Source organism: Salvelinus sp. IW2-2015, linkage group LG20 (genome assembly GCF_002910315.2).
Source record: "Salvelinus sp. IW2-2015 linkage group LG20, ASM291031v2, whole genome shotgun sequence".
NCBI classification, from domain to species: Eukaryota; Metazoa; Chordata; class Actinopteri; order Salmoniformes; family Salmonidae; genus Salvelinus; species Salvelinus sp. IW2-2015.
In genome coordinates, this window is record NC_036860.1 from 26,020,182 (window position 1) to 26,038,207 (window position 18,026).

The following is an 18,026-nucleotide window of genomic DNA, read 5'->3' on the forward strand; positions in this document are numbered from 1 at the left end:
GAGTTTTACACCCCTGGTCTAGGGCTAATGAACAAAACTAAATGGCATCTTTGTCTTGTGTGTGTGTGGGTGTGTGTGTGTGTGTGGTGTGTGTGTGTGTGTGTGTGTGTGTGTGTGTGTGTGTGTGTGTGTGTGTGTGTGTGTGTGTTGTGTGTGTGTGTGTGTGTGTGTTGTGTGTCTTCCTGCAGTGGACACGCTTCTGACCCGGGAGGAACAGGCCAAATACTATGAGCTGGCCAGGAAGGAGCGGCAGCTACACATGCAACTCTACCCCAGCTGGTCCGCCAGAGACAACTACGTAAGGCCCGCCTTTTCCTGGTTACACACACGCAGCATGATCACCCCACCCTGCCACCTGTCAATCAATGAGGCTAGTGGCTACACATAGAAATATCAACCTATTGTATCTAATCATATTTTTATTTGGAGCATTTCCAGAGTTGGTCACGTATCAGTGCAGACATTGTTAGAGAGACTAGTTTACGACCATAGTGTTATTATGACCAGCGTTATAACCTCTATGACCAGTGTTATAATCTCTTGGCATGCCATTCCTTTAGAGTGGGTTTTGAGAATGAGATAGAGCGTACTGGACATTAGTTGGTCAGACATGGCTGTTCAGCGCTGTTCAGTGAGGTGATTTAATTGGCTGTTGAGTGCTTTGCTGTTAGGGACGCATGACGAGCTCCGCTTTTATTACACATAGCATTACACAGTCAGCTGCAAACCTCCCGCTCCCCTCTCATCTCTGTATTACTATAATAGGTTTTTAAACCACTGGTAGTTATATACATGGAGGGCACCTTTGTACTGTTGTAACTGGACCTTAGTATAAGTGCACTGTCTGTGAAATCTGTAATTAGTAGCGGGCTTGTAGACTGAGTTAAGAAGTAGTGTAGCGAATCCCTTGCTTCAAATACTGTGCAGATGAATATGATGTGTATTAGAGAGACATGTCTCTAAGAACGTCTCTATGTTATGTGTGTTAGCTTAATGCTGCTTAACTACCCTTCTGTGCTGTGCTCAATTGTGAAGTTGCTGTTGAATTCTTCCAGGAGGCGGGCCTTAGAGAGGGCGCGGGGGAAAAGAATAAAGCTGATTGGGTAGGGCACACATTTTACCCCACTTACCCGCTCTACTAACAGCAGGGTGGCTTTGGCTTGCTCTCCTCCTCAGGCGGTGGGGCGGTGGGGTTCGGACTGTAGAGAGGGAGAGGACAGCTGGGAGCTGGGCTGGAGAGGCTTTCTGGGCTTTGGGGGACCATTATTAGGCTATACCCTCCCTTAGGGCAGGCACAGAGGGGTGGAGGTGGCTTATGTTATGTAAGTTATGCTATGTATCTGGATGTGTTTCAATGGGAGGTGGTTTTCCTGGACTACATAATTGCCAATGTTCGCTCACCCCATGTGAAAACAGACAGGATGAGTCTRACAGGGCTCACTTTCTTGCTTTCCTGGAGATCTTTTACACAGCCTATTTTCCTTTCCTTGGCTTGTTAAAGTTTGGGGTTTTGTATCATAACACACCATAGGGGCTTGGCTCTCTCATTTCTCTCTGTCTCTTGGCTGTGGATAGTTAGTTAGCTGGTTAGGGTAAAGAGGGTTACGAGCTGGTCGTGGTGGCATTCTCAATGAGGTGAAATGTGCATGAAGCTTTTACTGCTGCATCTGATTTCGTATCAAATCAGATGAATATGATGCAACGTACTCTGGATAATGTTTTTATGTGAAGATAAATGTCACTATTTAACACTTGAATGTATGTTTCCATGCATGTTTCTTCATATTTCAAAGATGGGAAAATATAGCCAGAGACAATATTGTCCCAAAACACATTAGAACTAATGGAAACTCTATAATAATAGAATATAATAAAATGGTAACACTTTATAGCAGTGGTATTCAAAGTCGAGGTCGCGACCCCTTGATAAGAAATTGACCGGTTTTGCCATTACATTACAAATGCCATTACATTTGGGGTGAGGTGGGGTCGTGAGAAATTCTTGGGGGAAAAATGGGGTCCCCGGATATTCTGGCTGAAAAATGGTCTCGCCGCTGAAAAAGTTTGAATACCAATGCTTTATTGTGACCGTATAGATAACACTTTATTTGGAAAGTCCCAAGCAGATGGTTGGTAGATGTTCAGTAGATATTACCAACAATAATAATAATAATCATCCATTTATTTTATATAGAGTTTTTAATTACAAGTCAAATCTTAAAGTCGCTTTAAAAACAAAATAATCAAAAAAACAATTTAACAAAACAAATATAGGGATTTGGCAGTTCTTGGGCGAAGCTCTTCCACAACTTTAGATGAAAGGCAGTTCAGAAATGTATTATCTTGAGAGGAGGGAGCATAGATGGTACAGCCAGGCAGGGAGATAGAGACATCAGAGAGACAGGCCACAGAGCTCTTCATCAGCCCCCTCGTCATATTCAACAGTCACAGCTCTTCCTCCTCCGTAGGTACACTCTTAGAAAAAAGGGTTTCAAAAGGGTTCTTTGGCTGTCCCCATAGGAAAACCATTTTTGATTCCAAATAGAACCATTTTGGGTTCAATGTAGAACCCTCTGTGAAAAGGGTTCTACATGGAACCCAAAACGCTACTATTTGGAACCAAAGGGGTTCTACATGGAACCAACAAGGGTTCCTTCAAAGGGTTCTCCTATGGGGACAGCGGAAGAACCGATTTGGGTTCTAGATAGCACCTTTTTTTCTAAGAGTGTATGATGGATCGTCCACTACTGAAATGTACCACGCACGTGGGTGATGCTTCGGCACTGTAACACGTCAGTAAMACCTCCTCACCTCACCAGTGGTTCAGAAAAGCCCTCAACAAAACAAGCTTCTAGGAACTGGGGCAGGGGGTCAAAAATAATTTTAGCTAGCTAGCCAAGCCAAATATAAACTGGCTTGCCATAATCAGTCCTGCAATTCCGTGGGTCAGCACCAGATATTTCAGTTAATAATTTTTTTATTTTACCATTATTTAACTAGGCAAGTCAGTTAAGAACAAATTCTTATTTTCAATGACGGCCTAGGAACAGTGGGTTAACTGCCTTGTTCAGGGGCAGAACGACAGATTTTCACCTCGTCAGCTCGGGGATTCAATCTTGCAACCTTTCGGTTACTAGTCCAACGCTCTAACCACTAGACTACCTGCCGCCCCATCTATCAACAAGTTATCAAAAACAAAAAAAAGTTTGATTCAAATATGCAATGAAAAACACTTAAAAACAATAAAATATGAGCTCTCTGCCTAGGCTACCTCACGGTGCCATGGCAACCACGGAACGCAGCAACTTAATAATTAATTTAATCATAATATTATTATTATTATATATATTATATTAATATTAATTAATGAACATAAGATGTTCAATAACTGTCATCAAAATGTCAACTAACTATCCACTAACAACAACCCTCAACTTAGCAAACAGTTGCTTATCAACAGATAGTTTGTTAGCAGACGATTTTATCCAAAGCGACTTAGTCATGCATACATTTTACATATGGGTGGTCAAGGGAATCGAACCCACTACCCTGACGTTACAAGCGTCACGCTCTACCAACTGAGAAACAAAGGACCACTAGCTCTGCTACAGTCTAACCCCTTCCCAGACACAAGCCAGAAAACCAGGGTAGTCATGTGATCTGTTAGCAAAACAGGAAGTGAAGGTCCACCTACGCAGTCGTGGGGTTTTCTTCCGCAAGCCGTAACCACACACACACAATGCTTTAGGGAGCAGTGAGGGTAGACGAGTCTAGGCATCCAAGAGCTGTTCCCACATCCTCTCCCCAATATGAGACTTCAGACTTTATTACTCTCTTKATGAGAACAACCCCAACCATACTATTAAGGCCCCACTGTATAGCCCATGGAGTTTACAGCAATATTACTGTAGATCATTCGAGTTCTTTCCTTTCTCTTTGACTGTCATTGTAACTTGTGGCCTGCCGCCTGAGTGATCATGAAGTGCCCTCATTCACCCCCATTCCACGACTTGTGAATTGGGCCGCCTCTGGTACAGTTGACTTAAGTCTCATGAACATGGTGAATATCACGACGTGGTTCTCCCATGGTCTTCATCGAGATGTCACTGACAGATACTGTCCCGGTGGTGTATAGGACCCCGTCCCCCCTACTGACTCTCTGTGCGTCTGGTCGTGTGTTCCAACAGGGCAAGAAGAAGAGAAGAAAAAGAGAGAAGCAGCAGGACTCCACCACAGGTAATGTTCAATTAACAACCTTCAACATCCTCTCAGGCCAAACCACCACGCTTCAATACAACATACCCAAACGTCAAGCCCTATTCTAGCGTTTGAAACAACTTCACTGGTCGACTATCCTCTACTCGGACTGGGTCTCTGCTACTCTAACTAGCAGAGTTTGAACGCATGGCAGACTTCCCACTTGAAGTGTTCCTCTCTTCCCTAGTGACCTCAATGCCTGTTGTGAATGGAGCTCCTGCTCCCTCTACTCTGTTCTGGCTGCAGTTATGGGTTGTTGTTGTTGTTGTTGACTTGGGCACTAACAGTCTGGTTTGATGGATTTCTGATTTACCATCTCTGTCAATGCGTCAACGTCTGCCCTGACCTCTTTATCTAATCTAATCTGATCTGATCTGATCTGATCTGCTTCTCTCTCTCTCTCTCTCCTCTCTCTCTCTCTCTCTCTCTCTCTCTCTCTCTCTCTCTCTCTCTCTCTCTCTCTCTCTCTCTCTCCTCTCTCTCTTCTCTCTCTCTCTCTCTCTCTCTCTCTCTCTCTCTCTCTCTCTCTCTCGCTCTCTCTCTCTCATCTCTCTCTCTCTCTCTCTCTCTCTCTCTCTCTCTCTCTCTCTCTCTCTCTCTCTCTCTCTCTCTCTCTCTCTCTCTTTCTCTTCATCTCTTCCTCTCTTTCCTTACTTCTTTCCCATGCGCATGTTGCCTTGTGCTCAGACCCTGGCTCTCCTAAGAAATGCAGAGCTCGCTTCGGCCTCAACCAACAAACGGACTGGTGTGGTCCCTGCAGGTGTGTATCTCTCGCCCTCTCGCTCTGCTACCCCTCTCTCCCCCTCTGTGAGCGTGCCTCAGCCCACTGCTGTGCTCTGCATGCACTCATCTCACTAACCCTGTGACCCACGTCGCCCCCTACAGGTAGAGAAACGCCAGCGTACTGGGGTTCCAGGAGGCTGTATTGGAAACTAAAGCTGCTTTGCTGGCTGGTGATGGGGTGGGTGTCTCCTCAGGGATTTGTGGGTGTAGAGGTGGGGAGATGGGTGATGATGATCAAAGGAAAGTGGGAGAGAGGTCCTGTAGTTCTGAGGGGAGGAAAGGGTTTCACACATACAGTTGAAGTTGGAAGTTTACATACACTTTGGTTGGAGTCGTTAAAACTCGTTTTTCAACCACTCCACAAATTCTTGTTAACAAACTATAGTTTGCAAGTAATTTCTCCAACAATTGTTTACAGACAGATTATTTTCACTTATAATTCACTGTATCACAATTCCAGTGGGTCAAAGTTTACATACACTAAGTTGACTTGCCTTTAAACAGCTTGTAAAATTCCAGAAAATGATGTCATTGCTTTAGAAGCTTCTGATAGGCTAATTGACATAATTTGAGTCAATTGGAGGTGTACCTGTGGATGTATTTCAAGGCCTACCTTCAAACTCAGTGCCTCTTTGCTTGACATCATGGAAAATCAAAAGAAATCAGCCAAGACCTCAGAAAAAAACATTGTAGACCTCCACAAGTCTGATACATCCTTGGGAGCAATTTCCAAATGCCTGAAGGTACATGTTCATCTGTACAAACAATAGTACGCAAGTATAAACACCATGGACCACCAGCCGTCATACCGCTCAGGAAGGAGACGCATTCTGTCTCCTAGTGACGAACGTACTTTGGTGTGAAAAGTGCAAATCAATCCCAGAACAACATCAAAGGACCTTGTGAAGTTGCTGGAGGAAACAGGTACAAAAGTATCTATACCCACAGTAAAACTAATCCTATATAGACATAACCTGAAAGGCCGCTCAGCAACGAAGAAGCCACTGCTCCAAAACCACCATAAAAATGCCAGACTTCGGTTTGCAACTGCACATGGGGACAAAGATCGTATTTTTTGGAGAAATGTCCTCTGGTCTGATGAAACAAAAATAGAACTGTTTGGCCATAATGACCATCGTTATGTTTGGAGGAAAAGGGGACGCTTGCAAGCCGAAGAACACCATCCCAAACGTGAAGCATGGTGGTGGCAGCATCATGTTGTGGGGGTGCTTTGCTGCAGGAGGTACTAGTGCACTTCACAAAATAGATGGCATCATGAGGTTGGAAAATTATGTGGATATATTGAAGCAACATCTCAAGACATCAGTCAGGAAGTTAAAGCTTTTGTCGCAAATGGGTATTCCAAATGGACAATGACCCCAAGCATACTCTCAAAGTTGTGGCAAAATGGCTTAAGGACAACAAAGTCAAGGTATTGGAGTGGCCATCACGAAGCCCTGACCTCAATCCTATAGAAAATTTGTGGGCAGAACTGAAAAAGCGTGTGCGAACAAGGAGGCCTACAAACCTGACTGAGTTACACCAGCTCTGTCAGGAGGAATCGGACAAAATTCACCCAACTTATTGTGGGAAGCTTGTGGAAGGCTACCCTAAACATTTGACCCAAGTTAAACAATTTAAAGGCAATGCTACCAAAAACTAATTGAATGTATGTAAACTTCTGACCCACTGGGAATGTGATGAAAGAAATAAAAGCTGAAATAAGTAATTCTCTCTACTATTATTCTGACATTTCACATTCTTAAAATAAAGTGGTGATCCTAACTGACCTAAGACAGGGAATTTTTACTACGATTAAATGCAAGGAATTGTGAAAAAAACTGAGTTTAAAATGTATTTGGCTAAGGTTTATGTAAACTTCCAACTTCAACTGTAGATGTTCTCTGCTTAAAACAGATATTTCTTGGTTATGCTATTGGTAGAAATGACAAAGCAGACATTTTTTATTTATTTACAGTGGATGATCAGTCATGCTCATCATCAGTGCCTTTTTTTTTACCAACTCAATCTCTTCTCCTTTATTCCTTTACACATCTGCACACTCAAAGTCACATCAGTGTAGAGGTACCTGCCCTGCCTTCCCCACCATGCCGTCACATCATGGAAATCTCCTGACCACTGTGCGTGTTGTATGTGTGTTGCGCTGCAAGAGAACAAAGGGAGGTGAATGTGGTTAGAGCGAATCCTGATCACCGCAGATGAACGCACACACAGACACACACAATCTCGCACATGCACCGCCGCTCTGCACTTTGATGCCATTTCTCATGCTCATCTGCCTTCAACTTTCTCCATTCATGCGGTCAGGCAGTGCAGCTTTTGATAGTGAACTCTGACATTTAGAATCGCTCTCTCTTCCTCCCCATCTCTAAATATTTCCTCGCACCTTCTCTTGCGCAGGCACTAAGTGACTCATGTTGGGTTCTGGTAATAATCATGGGATTATTGTTCACTTTCAATTTAGCTTAGAAAACAACATTTCTAATGATCACGAGAACAACCACAAAAATCATTAATGATTTGAAGGAAATGGTGGTGGATGATCTATGAAAACATATTTGATGGTATTCAATGGATTTGCTCTTTTGGGGTCTTCAAACTCAATTCAATCATGTTGAAAACAGTAAAAAAGTTCATTTTGGTGACGCTTTGCATCCACGCTTTATTCACAGATAACTCTCTTGACTGTTCCTAGGAGGAAAAAGAAGTGCGTTCGATACCTTCAAGGAGGATGGTGCGCCAGCCCCACTTCTTCCGATGGAAGCGCTATAGACTCGCCCCCCTCCCCCGTCGACGGCGTCCCCCCTCAGCACCCCTCCCTGCCCAGCTCGCCCTCGCCTGCTTCCCCCTTACACATCCCTCTGCACCCCCAGCCCAGCAAACAACACACGCCCCTTATCCTCTCAAAACCCAAGACCACGGAACTTTCTCTCAAAGCTTTAATAGAATCATCCCAACAGCACGACAATCTCAGTCATCATCATCATGACTGTACCCTGCCCAAGTCTCACTAGCCAGCCTCACCTGTCCTGTCCCCTCTCACACTTCCTCGCACCATCCCAACACACCGCCAGACAGACAGACAAAGCCCAACGTCATCAGGACCAAACAAGGAGTGGGGAGCAAAACGCTGGAGAAAGACCTTCACCACAAACATCCAAAAACAATGACAGAGCATTGTGTCTGGGAGAGGATGCCATTCACATCAATATGACTAACTGACTCCTGACTGATTTACTCAGTGCTCATGTCATTTTAATATTGCCGGGATGATAACTGCTTCTCTTCCTCACTGCCTAAAATCGAATTGATTCCATTTCCAAAGATTTTTACAGAGGATTACTGTACTCCTCCTTTTCATAAGACTTTCAGACGTGTCAAAGGAACCTTTTCCAGAATAGATAGTATTTATATTGATTAATGATGTCGTATAAGGTTGAAGCTTCAAGGTAGAAGTGACAGTGGTTTTCACTGTGTAGACATGTTCTTGTCTCCCCTCGGAGAGACTCATCTCTATGTTATGTTCATTTGTTTTAGGCACTTCCTGCTTGTCAGTCAAATTCTTGCTAGATACATTATTTTGATGTAGGTCTCTCACAGAGTATTAAAACATCATTGGTGTTTGTTCAAAAGGATGCAGTTTGGGAGATTAATTTGTTTCCTGGTGTCAAAAAGCCTCCATTATATAATAAAAAATGAAATTCAGCAGTCCTAAACTGCCTCTGTCTGACTGAACATTCTGTAAACCGGGGTTTCTAAAACTATGGGTCAGGACCCAAAGTGGGCCCTGGGATGTTAGAGGTGGGTCGCGAGTTATGAGAATACATCTTCCTTCATACACTATTTCTTCTTAATTTGGTTCAATGGAGGACGATTTGAGTCACAAGAGGACTTAATTTCTCATTTGGGTCTCAAGCTGAAAAAGATTAAAGAACCCTGCTGTAAACTAAAGACCAAATGAGTACTATATTTCAATGTGTTGTAAAGTTTTATGTTGAATTCCCTACATAAAATGTAAGTTTTGTTATGTAAAAATGAACATTTTTTTTCTCCCAACGTTGTTTCTTTAGTCTCTAATTTCAGTTTTCCACTAAAAGCAATATATCATTTTTTATTTTACACCCATTTTCTGAGAGAAAAACACATTTTGTGCAGAAGTTTTGCGTTTACTTCAATGAAAGGAAAAGCTATCACAGCTGTGTCAATCCTTTTCAGTGTGTTCATGTTCCACCTAAGTGTACCAAAAATATATGTGAAAAACAATGGCTTTAATTTACTGCTTGCAAGTGTCAAACCCTGCTTACTTTGGAGATACTGTAGGTGGTGTACAGCAAGGCTTTTCTGTTTGTTCAATCAATGTCTAGTCCATCAGAGGGTGCTCTAATGTTAACACACATCTTAGATTTGGGGACTGCTCGTATCAGAATGACCACACATAAAAAAGGTGTACTGATGTCTGTCTTTTCAATTTTTTTTACACATTGAAAGACTTCTGCCTTTGATGTGCTCATTTTTGTTTGATGTATTAAAGTATTTTGAAAATCTGGATCAGTTTCCTCACTATTTCCCATTAGATGTACAATCACAAACAGCAGACAGACAGACATTATTTTAAGTAATTTATTAACTCCTGGAATTCAATGGGTGTTAACCCTAAATGTCATCTTCAGAGCAGAACTGAGAAAATATTCCAATAGTACTAAGCTAGGTAAATACCCTAAGTTGAGTGACAAACAGCTCGCACACATTTACTTCTTCGACAAGCACTTCCAATCCACAGGACATTTTGCACACGTTTAGCCCCACTTCAAATCTCCTACGACAGCTTGTCTCCTTATCATGACTTTAAGAAGACAGCACAGAAGAGGCTGCATTTACAAAATTCTGCACTGCGCTATCATTTCAGTCAAAAAAAAATGCTATTTATTCAGTTGACTCAAAAAGAAAAAAAATAAGATATTCAGTAAAAAAAGACAACTATAGCAATTCAAAAAAGGAGTTAAATTGTAAAGACCAGACTATGCATCTCATGTGAATATGCGAAGTAACATTTGTAAAAACATGAAATAGCTTTTTTAATTCTTTTGCACAAGCAATAGAAATGGTCATGCTATAGGGGGGCGCTCTAATAGACTAAATATAATATTAACACGTATGAACAGCGCAGTGCAACCAGTTAATGGAACAATCCTTTCAGTGTGTTAGTGTTGGCATGATGCTCCTTTATTTCTCTTCACACCACTGGTTCTCCTTGCGTACCTGGGGAAGGGGGGGGAATGGAAAAGCAGCACACACTGTCACATGGCTCAAATGTATATTATCACAAGGCAGCTCCGCATTCAGGACTGCGGTTCTGCCCTAAATAACACCTTATTCATTTTATAGAGTACTACTTTTGACCAGGGCCTATAGGGCTCGTCAAAAAAAGGTAGTGCACTGTGACTGTATAGGGTGCCATGTGGGACATCCTGAAAACCACAGAAGGCCGTATTACCTGGGCTTCCTCCTCCTCTGTGAAGTCATTTTTGATATTGAACGTCTTCCTGATCTCCTCTGGGGTCTTGCCTTTTATCATGTTGGCCACCGTCTTGCAGGTGACATCTAGCAGTCCTTTGATGTCCAAATAGTTTGCGGCCTAAACATWAAAAAAAAAAAATAATAATAGGAGGATGAAGATGAAAAGAAAACAACTGCAAATACTGCCTTTCAAGTGAACTACTGCAGCCCTGGGCTTAGGCCGAGTAAACAGGTCTCAGGAGCTGGGTAAAACCTACTCCTCAAATGACAGACTTGTGTTACAGTTCCTAGAAGCCCTGAGCGCTATAAGAACATATTGCGCAAATCACTGCACAAGAGCCATGCAAGGCTGCTTGTTTAACTTCATATGCACATAGCTGATACTTCCTGAGCCGCTTACACACAGGAAGAGAAAACGCAGCCGTCTCCATGTGTTTCTATGCAAAGCCGGTGGCAGATTTGCCTCCCACCTCGGCGGAAGCAGCACAGGGAGGGACGGCACATGCACAGCGAATTTCTCTGACGCACAAGTTCAAATATTTGCCACCTGTGCCTCCCCTCGGTGACCAATCGAATTACAGGGGGATGGATCCCTTTTTCTGGGGTGTTTCATTGGATAATCCAGTGGTAACATAGTGGAGGCGTTTTGTACCACCAGAGTTTAAGATTTTAGATAAACTGTCAGAAACTGTTCTGCTTTTTTGACTGTGTGTAAGGCTCTTTAGTAATGAACTACTACTACCTCCAGTTATAACTTCATTACATTTTATTAAGCACCTACTAGCTTAACTGGTGTGGTATGTTCAGCTAAGCCATTGCCTAAATTCAAGACCTGAGACACTTCCACTTTGTATGTGTGCAGGTGTCAAACTGTTTCTGTGAGTGAGTGGCAGGGGGGGTGGTAGGTACACACCAGAATGAGTTCGAAGAGAGTCCCTTGGTCCACTTTGAGGAATTCCTGGTCCCAGACGGGAATGTCGTCCGTCCTCTTCTCCTTGTTCTCGTCATCCTCGGGGGGAGGGGGGTCGTCTTTATGGTGGGTGCACCACTGGATCACCTGGAGGGAGGAAACGGAAGTGAGAAAGGAAACAACATGAAAAGGAACAACTATTCCTGGCACACAGTCCGTGAATCAACAATCAGACACGCCAGGGCATCCATCTCCCACGGAGTTCAGTTTCAGAGGCCTAACTTGAGGACGGAGGTCAGAGCACACACATGCTATTCTACAGATGTAAGAAACAACAAAAAGCCCGACATTAATTAAGTCAGGCAGAAAATGTACAATTATCTGACCATGCAAACATTTCCCCAAACAAAATGTAATTCATTAGCCACATGGATACAGTTGCTGAACAAAGCCGCAGAAACAACACCAGCTTGTCCCTCAGTTGGAGACATGCACAAGACAGCATGGAACAATTCAACTGGGAGATGGAATAACAAAAATCATCTTTAATCCCACAGTATAATGCCAATTAACACCGTCTACACCTTCAGCAGACAATCACACCATTTGATTTCTAGAGATTCGGACAGGCACAGATGACTAGTTGCATTTGTTCTTTCACATTGTAGACTGTACCCCTAAGGCCAACTATCCCAACCATCTGTCCTTGAGCAAGGCTGCTCCTGTAAGTCTCTCTGGATAAGAGCGTCTGCTAAATAATGTAATGATCGAGCATGGACCCTCACAGCTCCTCCCACATAGGTACGGATCCCTGTTACAGGTTTGAGAAAGTCATTCTGCCTACACGTTTGGCTTACATTGGTTTAAATTGGGCCCAAATGTTCCACTTCCTGGAAAAACCTCTAGGAGAAAAAGCTAAGAAGGGTTTGGGTTCAATCGAATTGTGCCGCTATGGATAGAATTGATGTGCAACTAAACTGATAAAAGTGGAAATAGAGATAAGATAGCCCCAGCTCTGGTTGGGAGGAGGCACTTTACCTAAGGTTATCAATGTCCAACTCCCAACAGTTTGCCTGTCCCTCAGTCCATTGCACCAGATATGGGATAACTGTCAGACAGTGAGTCAGTCCACTTGCCTTCTTGAGGATGGCTGCATTCACATTCGGGAGGGGGACTGGATCATCATCTCCTTCATCATCCATACCCAAATCTGTCAAAGACAACCATTAGACAAGTGCACACAGATACTGACAGACAGTTGATAGCTGCACTTTGAATCAAATTGTATTTGTCACATGTGCCGAATACAACAGGTGTAGACCTTCCCACGAAATGCTTACTTACAAGCCCTTAAACCAACAATGCTTGTTCAAGAAATAGAGTTCAGAAAATATTTACTAAATAAATCAAGGTAAAAGAAAATGACGTAACAATAACGAGTATATACGAGTCATGGTATGGTACCGAGTCAATGTGCTGGGGTACAGGTTAGTCAAGGTAATTTGCACATGTAGGTCAGGGTAGATGTTTAATACGTACTAGTGACTATGTAGACTACATAAAAGATTTAACCTCATGTAGGGTGTCCACCCACTCTGCCCAGAGTTGGTGGAAACGCACTTTGGCGATGAAATTTCACTTCCTTATGTTAAAAAAATACATATTAGCAAGACAAACATGTTCTGAATCATTCAGTGGGGTTTTCCCTAAAATATCATTCAATCCAAAAAGTCGGATTTTGTAACCTAATACAGCCAATAAGAGCTCTGTTGACAGAACGGCGCTCTTTCTCCCAGTGACCTTTGACAGTGGGTTTTGACCAGAGGCTTCCGCTTGAAAACAAGTCGCTTTATGGAAATTTCAAATAGAGCTCTCTGCGTGCCCTCGTTCAAAATCAATGAGAGCGCCATTTCTCCTGCTGAATTCGTTGTTGGTGAAAACTCTAGGTTAGGATTTTGCATGTTGTGGTAGTAGTGTGCAAAGTTCTTTCCGCGGGTCGCAAAAAGCTAAATTAGCATGACACAAGTTGGATTAAATGTAAAATGTTTTGAAAATAAAACYCTTGGTATACACTCAGTGCTCCTTTAACATTTTACAGAGATATGCTTGTTTGTGAGAAATCTTCAAATAAGAATTTCGTATTAATATAGGGTGTCTAATGAAAAATGCATCTTTTGACCAATGGGTAAAATAATATGTTAATTTTGTAGATGATCCTCTATGAAAACCAATGGTCCAAACCTCATGTCTATATCCAATCAGATAAAATGTTATTGGTCACATGTACCGAATACAACAGGCATAAACTTTACAGTGAAATYCTTACTTACGAGCCCATTCCRAACAAAACAATTAAAAAACGAATATTTGCACCAAAGAAAAAGGAAATAGTAACACAAAGAATAACAAGGCTATACACAAGGAATACCAGTACCAAGTCTATGTGCATGGGTACGAGGGAGTTGAGGTAATACKGTATGTACATGTGGGTAGGCAATCAGGATATATAAGAAACCGAGTAGCAGCAGCGTATGTGAAGTGTGAAAGTGGTTCTGTGTGTGAGAGAGTGTGTGTGGCGTCAATATGCTTGTGTATGTTTTGTTTGTGAGCGTATGTAGTGTGTGTGTGTGTGTGTGTCAGTGTAGTATGTGTGAGTGTGTGGGTAGAGTCTAGTGAGTGTGCATAGAGTCAGTGCAAAACAATTCAGATAAATAAATAATAAAGGAGGTCAATGTACACTGTCCAGGTGGCCATTTGATTAACTGTTCAGCAGTTTTAAGGCTTGAGGGTAGAAGCTGTTCAGGTGCCTTTTGGTCCCAGACGGTACCACTTGCCGTGCAGTAGCAGAGAAAAGAGTCTATGACTTGGGTGGCTGGAGTCTGAATATTTTTAGAGCCTTCCTCTGACACCACCTGGTATAGAAGTCCTGGATGGCAGGAAACTCGGCCCCAGTAATGTACTGGGCCATACGCACTACCCTCTGTATTGCCTTGCAGTCAGATGACAAGCAGTTGCCATACCAAGCGGTGATGTAGCCAGTCAAGATACTCTCATTGGTGCAGCTATAGAACTTTGAGGAGCTGAGGACCCCCGCCAAATCTTTTCAGCCTCCGTTCAAAACTTATTGGGAGTTTTTTTTACCCTTGTTGGATGGTCAAAATTAGCACGACTAAATCAATGGAGGCCAGAGAAGAAGAAAAAAGTTGTCAATCTGGAAAACAGCATTGTGTCAGCTAGGCTGGATGCTGTGTGAGAATTAAGGCTACCTGACAGGGTCACCGTTGAACTCTTCATCTTTCTTCTCAAATCCAGAGGACATAAAACAATATAGAGGTAAGATATATATCAGAGGTAAGATGTATATCGATTTGAGACATGACATGTGGTATTTTCATATACACTGTTAAAACTCCAATAACCTTTGATGGGATTATGGTAGTTTCATGGGGTTTGGACCATTGGTTTTCTTAGAGGAGTAACAACATAATTAACATGTTTTACCCACTGGTCAAAATATGCGTTTTGATTTGAACACCCTACTCATGTTACAACCACATGATCACAACAGAGTACATAGCTACATACCTTCCAGCATTGTCTTTATTGTAACAGACTGCTTAGCTATTTCCACATCCACCTCAAAGATCTCTCCATCTGAGCTTTGCAGTTTAATTGTGGGCATCTGTAAAACAGGAAAACGTTTCAGTTTCAGGCTTCGCGTTAGCTAGCGGGGTAATGAACTACATTTTATAAACTACGTTTTATATAGGGTGACAGGCGAGCCCTGTATTCGGTTTACTGACAAGGTAACAGTTACGCTACCTTGGCTAACGTTAAGGTGGCTAGTTAGTAAGCCATTTCCAATCCTAGTTAGATAACGTTACTGTAGTCAGACAAGTAACGCCAGTTATTCGCTACCCAAACACTTGCCWGCCAAGTTCATGTTTCGGTAGACAGGCAAGTTAGTTAACTAACTAAGTAGTTCTACCTAGCTACGTTACCAGTTCACGCATCTTACTGTTTAACGTTAGCTGGATACCGTTAGCTAGCTTCACACGCTAACTCAACATAGCTATCTAGCTTCGATTCCAGTCTGTTTCATGAACTAGGTACAGTAGTTAGCATTAACTTGCTTGGTTACTACCGACACATATAGCCTGGGCAACTGTAAACAAACAYGATATCTGAAACGGGCATAGGCTGAAATAAGATGTTAGATTCAATACTAGCGCTACACTTAAAGTAGCAATAATTTCAGGTAACAGTAAGCTAACTAGTTAGCTACYTTAACCTTAGCCTGCTGTGCTAGCTGACAACGACTAGCTAACGACGTCGTCAGCAAGGCCTCGTCTTAGCAACCATATTCAAGTAATTTATATTTTCATTTAGATATAGGAATACTACATTTAAAACACAAATTATTTCACCAAGACATGCAACTAAATCGTATGTAAATGGTGGTTACTTACTGTGAATGTTTTAAAGCAAATCTAGAGATAAAATGTTAAACGTCAACAGGGCCAGACCGAAGCACAGGCAATCACTGGAACTGTGCTAGCTACGCTTTGTCAAATGGAGCAGGTAGTCTTGTGATATGCCTGTGAGTGATTTTCCCCATTGACATTAAGACAGAATTTCACGTAATATTTATTAACAYGATTGTCTTCTAATGCTATTATTGTAATATTTAGTGCATTCTGTTAATTTTTGCGTCCAAAATATATACAATTATAGTATTATCTGCGCATGTTGCTCTTTCATGATGTGTTCTGCTCAGGTTCTGTCAATTTGTCCCAGCACAAAAACAAATTACCGTAATTGTTTTACTCTCTTTGTGCAGTCATATTGTTGGTCAAGATGTTAGTATTTTTTTAAATGCCATGACAGTAATTGTTTAATGTAAATATGCCTACACTTTGTTGTTGCCTTACTTGAATAGTAGGCCTATGAAGTATTGCATATAACATGTGGCTATAATATTATGTAAAATATTATTCGCATATAACATGTGGCTATAAATATTATGTAAAATCTTATTCGCATATAACATGTGGCTATAAATATTATGTAAAATAATATTCACAACAATGATCACTGATTCACAATCACACCTTTACCTTGACAGACATTCCGAGTTGTAATGTTGAGTCCTGCCGTGAGATGGCACTCTTCCCACATTATTTGTATATTATTTGTATTCACTTATAATAATATTTAGGTGGGTGCTTAATATTTGCATTATATTCATGTGTGAATTGGATATATATATTTTTTTGCATATACCAACTCCCCCTAAGACACCATCTGAGAGTAGGGTCACGGCCAAGATCTGTCATTATCAATGGAGCAATTTTTTTATTTKACCTTTATTTAACCAGGTAGGCCAGTTGAGAACAAGTTCTTATTTACAACTGCGACCTGGCCAAGTTAAAGCAAAGCAGTGCGACACAAACAACAACACAGAGTTACACATGGAATAAACAAACGTACAGTCAATAACACAATAGAGAAAATCTATATACAGTTTGTGCAAATGAGGTAAGATTAGGGAGMTAAAGGCAATAAATAGGCCATAGTGGCGAAAGTAATTACAATTTAGCAATTAAAAACTGGAGTGATAGATGTGCAGAAGATGAATGTGCAAGTACAGATACCGGGGTGCAAAGGAGAAAAAAAAAGAACAATATGGGGATGAGGTAGTTGGATGGGCTATTTACAGATGGGCTATGTACAGGTGCAATGATCTGTGAGCTGATCTGACAGCTGCTGCTTAAAGTTAGTGAGGGAGATATGAGTCTCCAGCTTCAGTGATTTTTGCAATTCGTTCCAGTCATTGGCAGCAGAGAACTAGCCTTTGAAAAAACTAGCATTTGCTTTCCTAACTGCCTGTGTATATTGGTTCATAACTTCCCGGAAGTTGCATATCGTGGGGGCTATTCGATGCTAATGCAGTACGCCACAGGATGTTTTTGTGCTGGTCAAGTGCAGTCAGGTCTGGAGTGAACCAAGGGCTATATCTGTTCCTGGTTCAACATTTTTTGAATGGGGCATGCTTATTTAAGATGGGGAGGAAAGCACTTTTAAAGAATGACCAGGCATCCTCTACTGACTGACGGAATGAGGTCAGTATCCTTCCAGGATACCCGGGCCAGGTCGATTAGAAAGGCTTGCTCGCTGAAGTGTTTTAGGGAGTGTTTGACAGTGATGAGGGGTGGTCGTTTGACCGCAGACCCATTACGGACACAGGRAATGCAGCAGTGATCGCTGAGATCCTGGTTGAAGACAGCAGAGGTGTATTTAGAGGGCAGGTTGGTCAGCATGATATCTATGAGGGTGCCCATGTTTATASATTTGGGGTTGTACCTGGTAGGTTCATTGATGATTTAGGGTTAAGTGCCTTGTCAAGGGCACATGGGACAGATTTTTCGGGATTTGAACTAGCACACTTTCACTTACTGGCCCAACGTTCTAACCGCTAGGCTACCTGCAACCCTTTATCAACAGTAACACATTCTTATGGGAAATAAGAAGTGGTGAA

General features: G+C 42.1%; 2 protein-coding genes across 2 annotated transcripts in view; one reads left to right on the forward strand and one right to left on the reverse strand.

Annotated features, from left to right (window-relative positions):
• The window catches only part of tcf7 (transcription factor 7), a 66,456-nt gene extending 56,849 nt beyond the window's left edge, over nucleotides 1-9,607 (forward strand). Inside the window, exons 8-12 of the mRNA XM_070449726.1 lie at nucleotides 189-298; nucleotides 1,056-1,103; nucleotides 4,188-4,236; nucleotides 4,945-5,017; nucleotides 7,757-9,607. Coding sequence (XP_070305827.1) covers nucleotides 189-298; nucleotides 1,056-1,103; nucleotides 4,188-4,236; nucleotides 4,945-5,017; nucleotides 7,757-8,075 — 599 coding nt within the window. The 3' untranslated portion in view covers nucleotides 8,076-9,607. The remainder of the gene's footprint in view (nucleotides 1-188; nucleotides 299-1,055; nucleotides 1,104-4,187; nucleotides 4,237-4,944; nucleotides 5,018-7,756) is intronic.
• A 60-nt stretch (nucleotides 9,608-9,667) lies between these two features.
• LOC111980468 (S-phase kinase-associated protein 1) lies at nucleotides 9,668-16,279 on the reverse strand. The gene is made up of 6 exons (XM_024011205.3): nucleotides 15,958-16,279; nucleotides 15,074-15,170; nucleotides 12,625-12,698; nucleotides 11,492-11,635; nucleotides 10,556-10,696; nucleotides 9,668-10,320 (listed from the first exon to the last, which is right to left on the reverse strand). Exons 2-6 carry the CDS (start codon nucleotides 15,168-15,170, stop codon nucleotides 10,285-10,287), a joined length of 492 nt encoding a protein of 163 aa, XP_023866973.1. The 5' UTR covers nucleotides 15,958-16,279; the 3' UTR covers nucleotides 9,668-10,284.
• Nucleotides 16,280-18,026: the final 1,747 nt, after the last annotated feature.